Source organism: Capricornis sumatraensis, chromosome 8 (assembly GCF_032405125.1).
Source record: "Capricornis sumatraensis isolate serow.1 chromosome 8, serow.2, whole genome shotgun sequence".
In the NCBI taxonomy this organism is placed as follows: domain Eukaryota; kingdom Metazoa; phylum Chordata; class Mammalia; order Artiodactyla; family Bovidae; genus Capricornis; species Capricornis sumatraensis.
In genome coordinates, this window is record NC_091076.1 from 92979458 (window position 1) to 92992824 (window position 13367).

Here is a 13367-nt window from a genome sequence, read left to right on the forward strand (position 1 = left end):
TCCCTGAGTCTCTTTGAGGCTCAGATCTCACTAAATCCTCTCCACCATCCTCCCTCTCATTTCACCCGTACCCGGTACAAGAACTGGAAGGTAGGAGCCAAGCGCCGAGCTCCCTGAGCGGAACCTCAGCGCGGCTGCGCAGAGCACGTGCGCATCCTCGCTGGACTCCCGGCGATTGGCTGTGACGTAACTTCCGGTGTGAGCGGCGAAAGCCGGGAGGGCGAGTGAGAGAGGGAGCAGGCAGCAGGGACAGGCAGCAGGCGGGCTGGCTGACCGACGGCACGAAGGGAGGGAGCAAGTGATCAGTGAGTGACCCAGCGAGGGAGGCCGCGTCCTGAAAGCAGCCGAGATTCTCCCTTCCTTCTGACACCCTCCCCGGAGCCCACAGCGCCTCCGGTCTCCAGCGGAGCGGACACGGCCCGGCCCGGCCATGGCCTCGTTGCTGAAGGTGGATCAGGAAGTGAAGCTCAAGGTAGCGGCACCGGCCCGGGCCTCCTTACCCCTCGCTTCGATCCCCGAGCTGTCTGACCGGTTTCCCATTCCCCGTGGCGTCTTTGTCTCCCTGGGGACACCAGCCCCGAGCTTCCGCTCGGCTCAGCCCAGCCCCCCACCCCTGGGGACGGCATCGGGGGAGAGGATAATATGGGGTGGCCTAATGTACCCTGTCTAATAGGGAAGACCTTCGCGGACACGTGGTGGACTTAGTGCTTTAGGCTAGTGACAGCCGAAAGCCCCCCAGCCCAGCAACGTCCCCGCTCCATACGCTGCTACTGCTCCTTCCCTTGGCGTCAGGGTTGCCTAGTATCCTAGGCCAGGTTTGGACGGGGGTTGACACGTTTGTGAGCTCACACCTCCCCCATCTGCTTGTCTTTTGTCTGCTCTCAAAGTCAGACAGCTTCAGACTGGGAGGGAGGGAGGGAGGGAAGACAGGTGGGTGCTGCCCTCAAGCCCCGCTTCCCTCTCCTGAGATGGAGAAATGGATCCTCAAAAAAATGAAGTATTTGCAGTCTGGGGGCCTCTCAGCTTCTCATTACAATTATAAGGTGAGGGAAAGACATTTGGATTTGGGCTTACCCAGCCTGCCTATACTTATGTTGCCAGCTGCTGATTTGCTCTTACTGAATTGCTTTCCTTGTTAATTTTAGGTTGATTCTTTCAGGGAGCGGATCACAAGTGAGGTGAGTGAAATAAGTAGAGAAGTGAGTGTTGGTTAGTAGTTGGGAGTTCCCCAGAGAAGAGATATCTATAGAGACAGGCCTTCCCACAGTTACTAATTCGGTTGTATTTTCCCTCATCTTCAGGCAGAAGACTTGGTGGCAAATTTTTTCCCAAAGAAGTTGTTAGAACTTGATAGTTTTTTGAAGGTGAGAGACGCTTTTCTTTTCCTTAGATTCCCCAACTTTCTTGGCCAAGGTCTTGCTGTCCAGTGGGACAGATGAGGTGTTGATTCTGTTTTGTTGTGTACACTAACGCACTCTCATTTCTTGCCTTTTGAATGAAATACTTCTTTGTTCATCTTGAAAAGACTAATGTTTTTGGGGGTGGGCGTCTCTCTTTCAGGAACCAATCCTAAACATCCATGACCTAACTCAGATCCACTCAGACATGAATCTCCCAGTCCCTGACCCCATTCTTCTCACCAACAGCCATGATGGACTGGATGGTGTAAGTGTCCTGTATTTTTCTTTGTGTTCCGAAGCAGTAGGGGTTCTCTGTTCTCTATTTCCTGGTCAGTTGAAACGTATTGAGAGGAGACAGTGGGATTTTTATCTGGAAATGAGGATTCTTAAGACATTATGACTCCAGAGCACCTCCTTTAGATCCTGATTTTCGTTTGTAGCATGCGGTGAATGTGTTAATGCTACTCTGTTAGAGTGAGTTTGAAATAGGACAGATCGCTATAGGTTCCCGCAAGTGATCTGGTCTGTCCCCACGACTCTAGGCAAGATTTTCCTTGTCCTGTAACTACAGTCCTAGCCTTTGTGTGTCTTTGGCACCTAGTCGTTACCAGTTATACGTCCACATTCTGTTATAACACTGATGACACTGTCTTGTTCTTTGTCTGTATCACTGTCTCACTGATAGAACTTGCCGTTCTGGAAAGCAAAAACTATCTTAATTATCTTTGTATCCCCAGCATCTAGCATTGTTCCCAGCACAGAACAGTTGCTAAATACGTTTGTTGATTGAATATTGTGTGTTTTTATGGAATTGGCACATTTGCACATATTCCGTTAATTATCCTAACTCTGCATCCAGTGGTTCATTTTTCCTGTTGTTTGTAGTATTCTCCCTCCCCTAATTGCTTATTTATTTATTTATATTTGGCCACAGCATGCTCCTTTTGTGGGATCTTATTTCCCCAACCAGGGATCGAACCTGGGCCTCTGGCAGTGAAAGTGCCAAGTCCTAACCCCTAGACCACCAGGGAATTCCCCCTAATTGCTTCCTTTGTTTATACTTCTTGAAAGGTTGGTTTTCCCAGCAGAGTTTAAGTTGCATTTTGGCAAGAATCCTATCTTAAAGGCTTGTATGTGCTTAATAAATTGTGCATAACCTAAGACAACCTGTCTTAAGGAAGGGATTACACTTGCTTGAAGGGTAACTTATGATGGGGATGTGGATGTCCGACAGGCTAATTCCCATCTCTTTGTATCCTTAGCCCACTTACAAGAAGCGAAGATTGGATGAATGTGAAGAGGCCTTCCAGGGTAAGAGCTGCCTTTACCATCTCCCACCCCAACCCTTCCTGGTAGATGCAGAATGTGTTCTCCTGGCCAGGAAGCAGGATCTGATTTTATTTCCCAGAGTTCACATTCCCATGTCCTCTAAGCATTATTATTTAGCACTTCCAATTAACAGGGAGGGTTTGTCTTAGTGTGGACTGTCAAGGGAGACAGGTTGAAGAGAACTACACATCACAGATTTTTCACAGAAATGCCAGTTCCGTGTTATTTTTTCCTCTTCGATAATAGTTGATATGTTAAGTCTATAGAGCAGGGGTCCTCAGTCATGGTGCTGGTCTATGGCCACACAGCAGGGGGTGAGCAGTAGGCAAGCTAGCAAACCTTCATCTGTATTTACAGCTGCTTTCCATTGCTCGCACTACCACCTGAGCTCTGCCCCCTGTCAGATCAGCAGAGGCATTAGAATCTCTTTAGAGTGCAAACCCTACTGTGAAAGAGGGATCTGGGTTGCGTACTCCTTATGAGAATCATCCGGAAACCATGCTTCCTGAGCTCTCACAAATCCATGGGAAAAATAGAGCATATTTAAATTTCCTTATTCAGACTTTTGGAATACTCTAGACTTGTTGTTTAGTCTGTTAATCCATGTGTTCTCTTTTTTATTCTGTTGGGGGCGTCAGGTTGTGGATGGGGTTATGCCAGATAAAAGGCCAAGGTCATAGCGTCTCATGGGGCTAGGAAAGAGAGAGAGACCTGGAATGCTATGTCCTGCCCTTCCACACAAATAATTTAATCTTCCTCACATCCCTGCCAGGAACCAAGGTGTTTGTGATGCCCAATGGGATGCTAAAAAGCAACCAGCAGCTGGTGGACATTATTGAGAAAGTGAAGCCTGAGATCCGGCTGCTGATTGAGAAATGCAACACGGTGAGGCAGGGTTGACCCCAGATAACCCGGCTTAAACTGTGCTCGATGATGGGGCTGGGGGCGTGGAGGTGATGTGGCAGCTGGCAGACTAAGTATCTCGGCTCCTGTGCTCCTGGCCTGTGGCCCCAACAGCATAAATTGTGTACTTCATGGCTTTAGGAGAAAGGGTTGAGGTCCTCATACGTGTATTTTGATCCCCTCACCTTCCAGGTCAAAATGTGGGTACAACTCCTGATTCCTAGGATAGAAGATGGGAACAACTTTGGGGTGTCCATTCAGGTAAGGCACCTGCAGTCGACACTGGAGAGGAAGGTGTGGGAGTATTCTCCCTTCCTCTGCATTTCTGTTTTCCTTTTCTTTTTGTTCTGCCTTGGGATGACATGGAAGTGACTTTTGACTTGTTTGCTTTTTTCAGGAGGAGACAGTTGCAGAACTAAGAACTGTTGAGAGTGAAGCTGCATCTTATCTGGACCAGATTTCTAGGTAGGGCTGCTGGGGTGTGGCCCAGGAATGGGGGCTGGTGAGGTGGTGAACACCGTCCGGGCTCTCCTGCAGCTTTCTCCTCTTCTCTCTCCTTTCAGATATTATATTACAAGAGCCAAATTGGTTTCTAAAATAGCTAAATATCCCCATGTGGTAAGTGAGGGTTTTTTGGGCTGAGGGTGGAAGTGGTAGGACAGGGAGGAGTGACTAGTCCTAGGAAGAGCTGTGTGGGTGACAGTCAGGCCTTGGGAACAAGACTTTTCTCTGCCCCCCATCAGGAAGACTATCGTCGCACCGTGACAGAGATTGACGAGAAAGAATATATCAGCCTTCGGCTCATCATATCAGAGCTAAGGAATCAATATGTAAGTTACCTCAGACCCTGCCCACAGTTGCTCTGGCTTCTGTTAGTTCTGGTGGCTATTTTCTTGCCACTCTCTGGGGGTTGAGTTGGGGGTTGGAGGTAAAATGAATGGAACAAATTCTGCCCATCAACTGAGTATTGAAAGCCCCATGAGGTCATTGAAGGTGTCTAGGTGCTTCTCTCCCTTCTTTCTACCTGGATGGGAAAGGGTGCAGTGTAGTCTTGGGGTGAAGATGTGGGTGTTAGTGTCAGGCATAGATTTAGAACTAATTCTACCTGTAATATGGGGCCTTGGGCAAGTTTAACCTCAAACTGCAGTTCTTCATCTAACACATTAAAGGACCTAGTGTAATTCCTGGTATGTTAAGTGCCTCATAAATGTTATTTATTAGACTCTTGGACCCTGGGATATCCCCAGCTGTGTCCGGGGTATGAGAGAGGTAGAAGGGCAGCCACCCTGAACTCAGACTCTAGTGAGATTTGGATCATGTGAGTGATTAGGGGTGGGGGTTTGTGGGGGTGTCTCATTTCCCTAGTGAGGTAGAGGCTGAATAGACACATGATTCCCTGATCCCTCTCCTCCCAGGTCACTCTACATGACATGATCCTGAAAAATATTGAGAAGATCAAACGGCCCCGGAGCAGCAATGCAGAGACACTGTACTGAGGCCGGGGCCAGGGTCAGGGGACTCTGTGAGTCTGGCTCAAGACCGACATTGCCTTGGTTTGTTACATGACTATCGTGATGGGGAAACTGGCTGGAAATAATAATCACACCTCTCTGTTTTTAGTTAGAGTCTAATGAAACTCTCATGTAGTTCTGTGACGTGTTTACCTCTTTTTTCAGGCCTCAGGAACTCTTCTATTTCCTTCTCTAATGCCCCCACGCCTCCCTGTCCTAATTTCTGGAGAACTCCAGGTTTGTGTGTGCAGGATCCTGGCACAAGAATACTTGTGTTTTCTCTCCCCGGCTCCCTCCTGTGTCTTGGGCTTTGTGTTTTCTTCCTCTTGATGATGAGTTGGTTAGAAGCTGAGGGAACTGGAAGGAACGTGCTCGGTGTTTTGTAGGAACTGGGGTGGGATGGAGGGGACCAACTCCTCTCTTCCGGAAGGAAGGTTAGTGTCCCTTGCCACTCTGGGACGTCGGATCCTCCCTGCCACAGTTGCCCTGGTGATGACTGAGGGTTTCCCGTCTACATACATTGTACCTTGAACCTGATCATGACAAGAAACCCCTTAGATCTTCTTCTGCCAAGCCCCTAGCTCCTTCAGATGTTTTTATAACTAGGATTTTCACATACACGTATGTGTGTGATATATATACGTACACGTGCAGCACACACGCCTTGCTGCTGTACTTGATGCCCTTCCCTCCCCTCCCCCCGCCCTGCCCACCTGTGAACCCCGTCTCTCTTGCCTTTTCTCTCTCTCACACACACACACACTCTGTTTAGGAGATGGGTGTCTTAGTCCTCTTCCACCAGGGCCCATTGTCTCCTGATAGTGTAGCCTTTCGGTGCCTGAGGCTGTGAGTTGGAGGAGAGCTGAGAGATGAGAAGCAGAGGGAGTGGGGAAGGCCTCTTCCTCTGTGACTCGGGTCCCTTTGGGCGTTTTTGCAAAGGCTTGTCCTCTGACCCCTGGTTGCCTCTTCCCAGGCCAGTTGTAAGTTGGGGTAAGGGTGTCTGCAGCTGTGAGGCCAGATGCTGCTGCTGCTACAAGGCTTTCCCTCTGGGGAAAATGTTTTCTTATTTGTAGTATTGTGCTTCCCGGGAAAGTGGTCAGTGGTGTGTATATGTGCGTGCATGCACACGCATGCAGGTACACAGTGTGTGTATGTGGAAATCTGCCGAGCAAGTCACAACCATAGAAGAGTTGCCTCTTATCTCTCAAATCTTCCGGAGATACCACTTGTTACAACTTTTGTGTTAACCCTCATCAAACCCTACGTTTTTATTCTGCCACTCCTGGAGAGTCTGTTGGTGGCTCTCTTTCTCTCAGTGTCTGTTGCTGACTTTTATCCTTGCCCCTTCCCCGCCCCATCTCTGTCTTCCAACCTCCAATCATATTTCCATCTGAGTGCATCATTTTGGTCTCCCGTTATGCTATAGAGGAGGAGTTCGGATGCTGTCTTCCCATGAATAGTATTCAGTAACAAACCAATTGCGTTTTAGTTGGGCAGTGCCCTTACCCACCCTCCAGACCCCTTCCAGCTAAAACCCTTCCCTCCTCCCATCCTGTGTTTCTCAGTTTCCCTTTTTGTTTGTTGGATTGTTCCAGTACGCCTCCTCCTCCCCCTACTGCCCTTGGATCGTCATGTAAAATTCTTTTACCATGTCAAGAAATTATTAAAAATACAGGTACTTTGACCTCTTTCTAAAGCTGCAGACGCTGATGCGATGCTCTGGTGGCCTGGGACATACTCACACTTAGGTGTGTGCACATTGGGACACCCACCTCCATATATACCTCCAGTCACTCTATTGGGTGTCTTTACTCCAATTGAGCTGCCTCTTTTCTCTGAAATAATGAAAAGACTGAGGCTTCTGCCTACCAAGAGGCAAGAGTGTGTCCTTCATTTGTGTGCAGTCTGAATTAAATGCAAATTGAAAGAAAGTGAAAGTCAGTCATATCCTGCGAGGCTCCTCTGTCCATGAAATTCTCCAGGCAAGAATACTGGGGGGGTAGCCATTCCCTTCTTCAGGGAATCTTCCTGATGCAGGGATTGGACCCCAGTCCCCTGCATTGCGGGCAGATTGTGTCCTGTCTGAGCCACCAGATAACTCTTCTCAAACCTAACTTGCCTTCTACACTGACAAGATCCCAGCTCCTTCCTTCCTTCTCCAGTAATACCCTGAACTGTCAGTAGAGGGTGCTGTAGTTCCATGTGTGGGGAATCACCTGGCCTGAGACATACCCCACCCCATCGTTTTCTTTATACAATACTTCTCTCTGAATAATGTCTTAAGTTTCTTGAGGATATGCCAGGGACTCCTGGTTTTGGCTTTCAAATGACTTGGAGGGCTGTCTGGGATCTTAGCTCCCTCTGAAATAAAAGTTTCCTTAACTTCCACCTTGCAGAGTAGTGTACTGATATCCAATGATCTGGGATCCATTGTCTTTACGAAAAAAAGACTTAAGGTCGTGAATGGTGGAGGAACATCCCTTCTATTCTATTTCAGAGATCAGTACCTGTAGCTGACCATTTTTGAATGCCTGCCCCGTGTCAGGCTCTGTGAAGCACTTTATCTGCATGATCATATTTATTCTCCATGAATCTCTAGGGTAGTTTTATCCTTTCTTTATAGATCAGGACACTGAGTCTCATGATAAGTAAGTCCCCTGAGGTCACGCCGCTTTGGGACCTGCGATTGATATACAAATTGCTGTGGCCAGGTCTTCACCACTCGTTTCTCAACGGACTAGACGGAAGAGGCCTGAGACTACAGATCAAGGGCTTGGCCTTAGGCATCTGGCAGAACACAGTGCTTACTGCTGAACTGGGCAGTGGATCCTGGAAATACTGGGGGTAGTGCCTGCCAGAAGGTAGGAAAGTGGCCAGAGTGGTTGCATGTAGCTCATAGGACTTGATCGGGCATCTAAGATTTGCATTCTTCCTCAGACCCATTCTGGGCAGTAGGTAGAGTTTAGCGTGTATACAAATGCCCTCTAATCTGCTCTAAATGATGGCGCTTGGGAGTGGGTACTGACCGTGCTGTTGGGAGGAGTTCAGAGATGGGCCAGGGCGATGCACGTGGAAGTCGTACCTTGAGCCAAACCACAGAGCAGAAAATTGGAGCAGAATTATATAAATCAAGGTCAGAAATTTCCCGTCCAACCCACAGGGTGGAGTTTTCGCTATTCCTATCCATCCTCCTGAATATAAACCCTGATTTGATGTCAGTAACTGGAAGGAGCAGCTGGTGGGACTCTCCTTTCAGCTCTCAGCATTCACCATGAATCTCAAGGTAGTCCTCGTGTTCCTGGCACTGTCTCTCATCACCATCTTTGCCCTGGCCTATGTCTTGCTGACCAGTCGTGGTGGCTCCAGCCTGCCTCCCCGCTGCCCCTCTGTATCCCCCCGTGCCCAGCCCTGGACACACCCTGACCACAGCCAGCTGTTTGCAGACCTGAGCCGGGAAGAGCTGATGGCTGTGATGAGCTTCCTGACCCAGCAGCTGGGGCCAGACCTGGTGGATGCAGCCCAGGCCCGACCCTCAGACAACTGCGTCTTCTCGGTAGAGCTGCAGCTGCCCCCCAAGGCTGCAGCCCTGGCCCACCTGGACAGGGGGAGCCCCCCACCTGCCCGGGAGGCACTGGCCATCGTCTTCTTTGGCAGACAACCCCAGCCCAATGTGACGGAGCTGGTGGTGGGGCCGCTGCCCCGGCCCTCCTACATGCGGGATGTGACCGTGGAGCGTCATGGGGGCCCCCTGCCGTATCACCGACGCCCCGTGCTGGCCACCGAATCTGCCCAGATGTGGATGCATCTGAAAGAGGTGGAGTTCCCCAAGGCCCCAGTCTTCCTGGCTTCTGTCTTCAACTATAATGGCTCCACTTTGGCGGCTCTGCATGCCACCCCTCGTGGCTTGCGCTCAGGGGACCGTGCTACCTGGATAGCCCTCTACCATAACATCTCAGGTGTCGGGATTTTTCTTCACCCCGTGGGGCTCGAGCTACTGCTGGACCATAGGGCTCTGGACCCTGGCTACTGGGCTGTCCAGCAGGTTTTCTACCTCGGCCACTACTATGCAGACTTGGGTCAGTTGGAATGGGAGTTTAAGGCTGGCCGGCTGGACGTGGTTAGAGTTCCTCTACCCCTGCCAGATGGGGCCTCATCCCTCCGCTCCCGGGTCTCCCCAGGTCCTCTCCCACCTCTCGAGTTCTCACCTCAGGGTTCCCGGTACAGCGTCCAAGGGCACCTGGTGGAGTCTTTCCTCTGGACATTTACCTTTGGCCATGGGGCATTCAGTGGCATGAGAATTTTTGATGTTCGGTTCAAGGGTGAGCGAGTGGCCTATGAAGTCAGTGTCCAGGAGTGTGTGTCTATCTATGGTGCCGATTCGCCCAAGACCATGATGACCAGATACCTTGATAGCAGCTATGGACTTGGCCGTCACAGCCGGGGCTTGGTGCGGGGAGTAGACTGCCCCTATCAGTCTACCATGGTGGACACCCACGTATTGGTGGGTCAAGGGGCAGTCCAGCTGCTCCCGGGGGCTGTGTGTGTATTTGAGGAGGCCCAGGGACTCCCCCTCCGAAGGCACCACAATCAGCTTCAGAGTCATTTCTATGGTGGTTTGGCTGGCTCGGCCCTCGTAGTCAGGTCTGTGTCCTCTGTAGGCAACTATGACTACATTTGGGACTTTGTATTGCACCCAAATGGGGCACTCGAAGGGCGGGTCCATGCCACGGGCTACATCAACACAGCTTTCCTGAGCGGGGGAGAGGAGAGCCTCCTCTTTGGGAACCGCGTTGGGGAGCGAGTGCTGGGGGCGGTGCACACACATGCCTTCCACTTCAAGCTGGACCTGGATGTGGCAGGTGAGTGCCCCTGGGGATGAGGACGGAGAGTTGGGGTGGGCCAGAGGGAAGGGAGACCCCCCACATCAAGCCCAAAGAGGTAAGAGGGTGGCATTCCAGTACCACAGTTTCTTGTGGCAACAGCAGGGACTGATGTGAGTGTTTTGACTGCAGTCAGCCTAGATGCTGGGTCTACTGGGGGTTTAGCAGAAGATAGGATTCCATTGCCTGGCCCCTCTGACCTGCAATTTTAAAATGAAACAATGGCTGTGCTTGGCTAGCTGGCTGCCTTAGCCTGTCTGTGGGTAGGGAACTGGCCTTGTCAGGCTGGATGCAGCTGGAGTTGGAGCTCTGAGTTCTTCATTATTCTGAGAGAGTGTGGAGGTGGGGAAAGCAAGGGGATGAGCAGAGGTAGGAAGCAGCGTCTAAAGAGGTTTATAGAGTGGAGGTAGTGCTGGGGCCTGAGAGAGGGAGGCGCTGGCTGGGGTCTGCTCCCACAGGATTTCAGACGACTGGGGAGACAGCATAGGGGCCCAGGCGCCTTCTGGGGAGGCCCAGCCCATTCCTGCCAGCACACGTCATCACAATAGGCTCTCCAGTGACATGGCAGGCCTGCAACAGGCTTGATGCAAATGTAGAGGGATTTCTCAAGTAGGGCTCTAAACACCAAGGGGACTTTCTCCTCTTGACAGTTTTTTGTCCAGTTCAGAAAATAATTAACCAAATCAGACTGTTTGCCCAGAGAGAAAATTTGGAATCCGCCAGACCCTGTCTATTTTACAGTTACAGAGATCGAGGAGGGTGGGGGGAGATGGGTCAGAAAGTGGCTGCCCCCGTATAATGCACTGTAACTCGGCATATTTCCTGTGAAACATTTTCATATCCTCTTGAGCATAAAGATGGCACATGTGCCTCTGTGTGTGTGTGGTGTGGAGGTGGAGGGGAGGAGAGCTAAGAAAAGAGCACGATGGAAATGCTAGTATTAACTAGATTATTCTTTGACAAATTCGGTATATGACTATTTTCTGATCTGAAGTTTTCTCTCCAGCACTTTGATGTTAAAGACCCTTGTCTTAAGACGTAAAATCAAGTAACACTTACTGGATCCTTAGAGCATGCAGCGCAGGCTCGTGCTGTGGGCCAGAGGCTGTGTCAGGCGCCTGCACACAGCTCCCTTGTGCCAGTACCTTCATGGAAGTCAGACTGGAAGGAACTGACAGTCTGAACCTGCAGAAAGAGTATACCCTTTCAGGGCTCACCCCAGACAATTTAAAGATACAAATGTATTTATTTGTGAAAAAGACAAAGTGGTCCCTGCCAAATTGAGAAGAGAAGAAAAACAAAGTTTCAGAGTCAGGAGGAGTATGCAGGGCGCCAGAAGAGGGGATCAGGTTTTTCCAGCCAGCTTTCTCCAAGACAAAAATCCCTTTCATAGTTAGAAGAATGTTGTTAGCCACCTGTGTGTGCTTTTCCATTTATGGAGCTCAGCCATAGAGCAACTTTTTTTATGCCTAGTGTAGCGATTCACAAGGTGAACCATATTTGCTTCACTACAGAGAACCAAATATTTGGTCCAAGGTCTATTGGATAGACCAGGGCCCAGAACTTTCTGCAGTGATAGAAATACATGCCTGCCTTGTCAAGTCTGTTAGCCACCAACCATAGGTAGCTGTTGAGCACTTGGAAGGTAGCTAGTGTGACTGAGGAACAGAGGTTTTAAATTGAAAGCTGCTTGTAACCGGTGGTAGCTATTGGACAGGGCAGGTTCAAGGAAGATCAGCTAGCCCTCAAGTCCAGATCGCTGGCTCCCAGCGCAGAGTGCTGTCTGCTGGGCTCTGCAGCCCTTTTTCAGGCTAGTGCAGTGGGCATCACAGAGATGACAAGGGACCTGTCTCACCTGGTGTGGAACTCCTCTCCCTCCCCTCACCCTGGCAGGGCTGAAAAACTGGGTGGTAGCTGAAGACGTGGTGTTTAAACCTGTGGCAGCCCCTTGGAGTCCGGAGCACCAACTGCAGCGCCCACAGCTGACTCGGCAGGTCCTGGGAAGGGAGGACCTGACGGCTTTTTTCTTGGGAAGCCCCCTTCCCCGCTACCTTTACTTGGCTAGCAACCAGACTAATGCCTGGGGTCATCAGCGCGGGTACCGAATCCAGATCCACAGCCCTCTTGGCATACACATGCCGCTGGACAGCACCATGGAGAGGGCCCTCAGCTGGGGGAGGTGAGGAGGGCCCCGGGGAACTGGGTGGTAGGGAAGGGCTGGTCCCCTTCCCATCCCAGCTCTTAAGAGACCCCAGCTCACTAACCTCAGTGGGCCCTTCACCCCCGGATCTCTCAGATCCAAGCAGATAATGGGACGGGAATCAGTCTCACACAGAACCTGATCCAAAGGCTATCTGGGCTGTCCAGGCCCTTGATGTTTCCTGACACTGCCCTTCCTACAACATTCCTGGTCAGATACCAGCTTGTGGTGACCCGGAGGAAGGAGGAGGAGTCCCAGAGCAGCAGCATCTATTACCAGAATGACATCTGGACAGCCACTGCGGCCTTTGCTGACTTCATCAACAATGAGACCCTCTTAGGAGAGGTTGGTAGCCCTAGGGGCAGAGGACCAGGGCTCCCCTGAGCCTAGTGTCATGGCTGTAGGATGGAGGGAATGGTAGGTTTCCAGCTGTTAGATTAGGGGCCAGCGAGTCCCCTGATGACCAACACGGCTCTTCCCTCCTAGGGCGAGGTTAGCTCTGGGACCAAACTACAGCTGCTAACATGGATGAGAAGCCTGTTATTTGGGCCTGGGGCCAGAGACTGGGGATTGTGGCTGAGGGGAGGTTCTCTGGGTCTTGCCTCCAAAATCTCCAGCTCCTCCTCTTCCTGCAGGACCTGGTGGCTTGGGTTACAGCCAGCTTCCTGCACATCCCCCACGCTGAGGATGTCCCCAACACAGTGACTCTGGGGAACAGAGTTGGCTTCTTACTCCGACCCTATAACTTCTTTGATGAGGACCCCTCCATCTTCTCCCCTGGCAGTGTCTACTTTGAGAAAGGCCAGGATGCTGGTCTCTGTAGTGTGAATCACGTGGCCTGCATTCCCCACCTGGCAGCCTGTGTCCCGGACCTGCCGCCTTTCTCTTACCAAGACTTGTAGCCCTGAGTGTATAGAGGAACATGGGCAGGGCAGGGTGGAGGTGGTGCTAAGACCTGTACCTTTCCTCCTATTTCCACTTCCTGCTCTCCTGACACTCGACCCTTGGGAAATAGCCTCCTACCACATAAACCCCCATATATACCCTGTTGGTAAACTCCTGTTTCTAGTTCATTGTCTTAAAAGTGATGAATTTATACAAATGATGCCGTTATTAAAATATTCAGGCAAAAAAAAAAATCACA

General features: G+C 50.7%; 2 protein-coding genes and 1 non-coding gene across 6 annotated transcripts; 2 read left to right on the forward strand and 1 right to left on the reverse strand.

Moving 5' to 3' along the window:
* Positions 1–233: 233 nt before the first annotated feature.
* On the forward strand, positions 234–7422 carry PSME3 (proteasome activator subunit 3). 3 transcript variants are annotated; one of them, XM_068976418.1, is made up of 11 exons: positions 234–472; positions 1146–1178; positions 1302–1364; positions 1561–1665; positions 2663–2711; positions 3502–3614; positions 3777–3893; positions 4030–4097; positions 4196–4250; positions 4376–4462; positions 5048–7422. In XM_068976418.1, exons 1-11 carry the CDS (start codon positions 431–433, stop codon positions 5126–5128), a joined length of 813 nt encoding a protein of 270 aa, XP_068832519.1. In that variant the 5' UTR covers positions 234–430; the 3' UTR covers positions 5129–7422. The 3 variants fall into 3 exon arrangements, with proteins under 3 accessions (XP_068832519.1, XP_068832521.1, XP_068832520.1); XM_068976420.1 differs by having other exon boundaries at positions 3825–3893; XM_068976419.1 differs by lacking the exon at positions 234–472 and adding an exon at positions 969–1043 and having other exon boundaries at positions 3825–3893.
* Positions 2359–2431, reverse strand: TRNAE-UUC (transfer RNA glutamic acid (anticodon UUC)). Its single transcript has one exon. It is a non-coding gene; the product is annotated as a tRNA-Glu (tRNA).
* Positions 7423–8062: 640 nt separating the features above from the next.
* On the forward strand, positions 8063–13253 carry AOC2 (amine oxidase copper containing 2). 2 transcript variants are annotated; one of them, XM_068976991.1, is made up of 4 exons: positions 8063–10002; positions 11917–12202; positions 12439–12568; positions 12859–13253. In XM_068976991.1, exons 1-4 carry the CDS (start codon positions 8415–8417, stop codon positions 13123–13125), a joined length of 2271 nt encoding a protein of 756 aa, XP_068833092.1. In that variant the 5' UTR covers positions 8063–8414; the 3' UTR covers positions 13126–13253. The 2 variants fall into 2 exon arrangements, with proteins under 2 accessions (XP_068833092.1, XP_068833094.1); XM_068976993.1 differs by having other exon boundaries at positions 11917–12121.
* Positions 13254–13367: the final 114 nt, after the last annotated feature.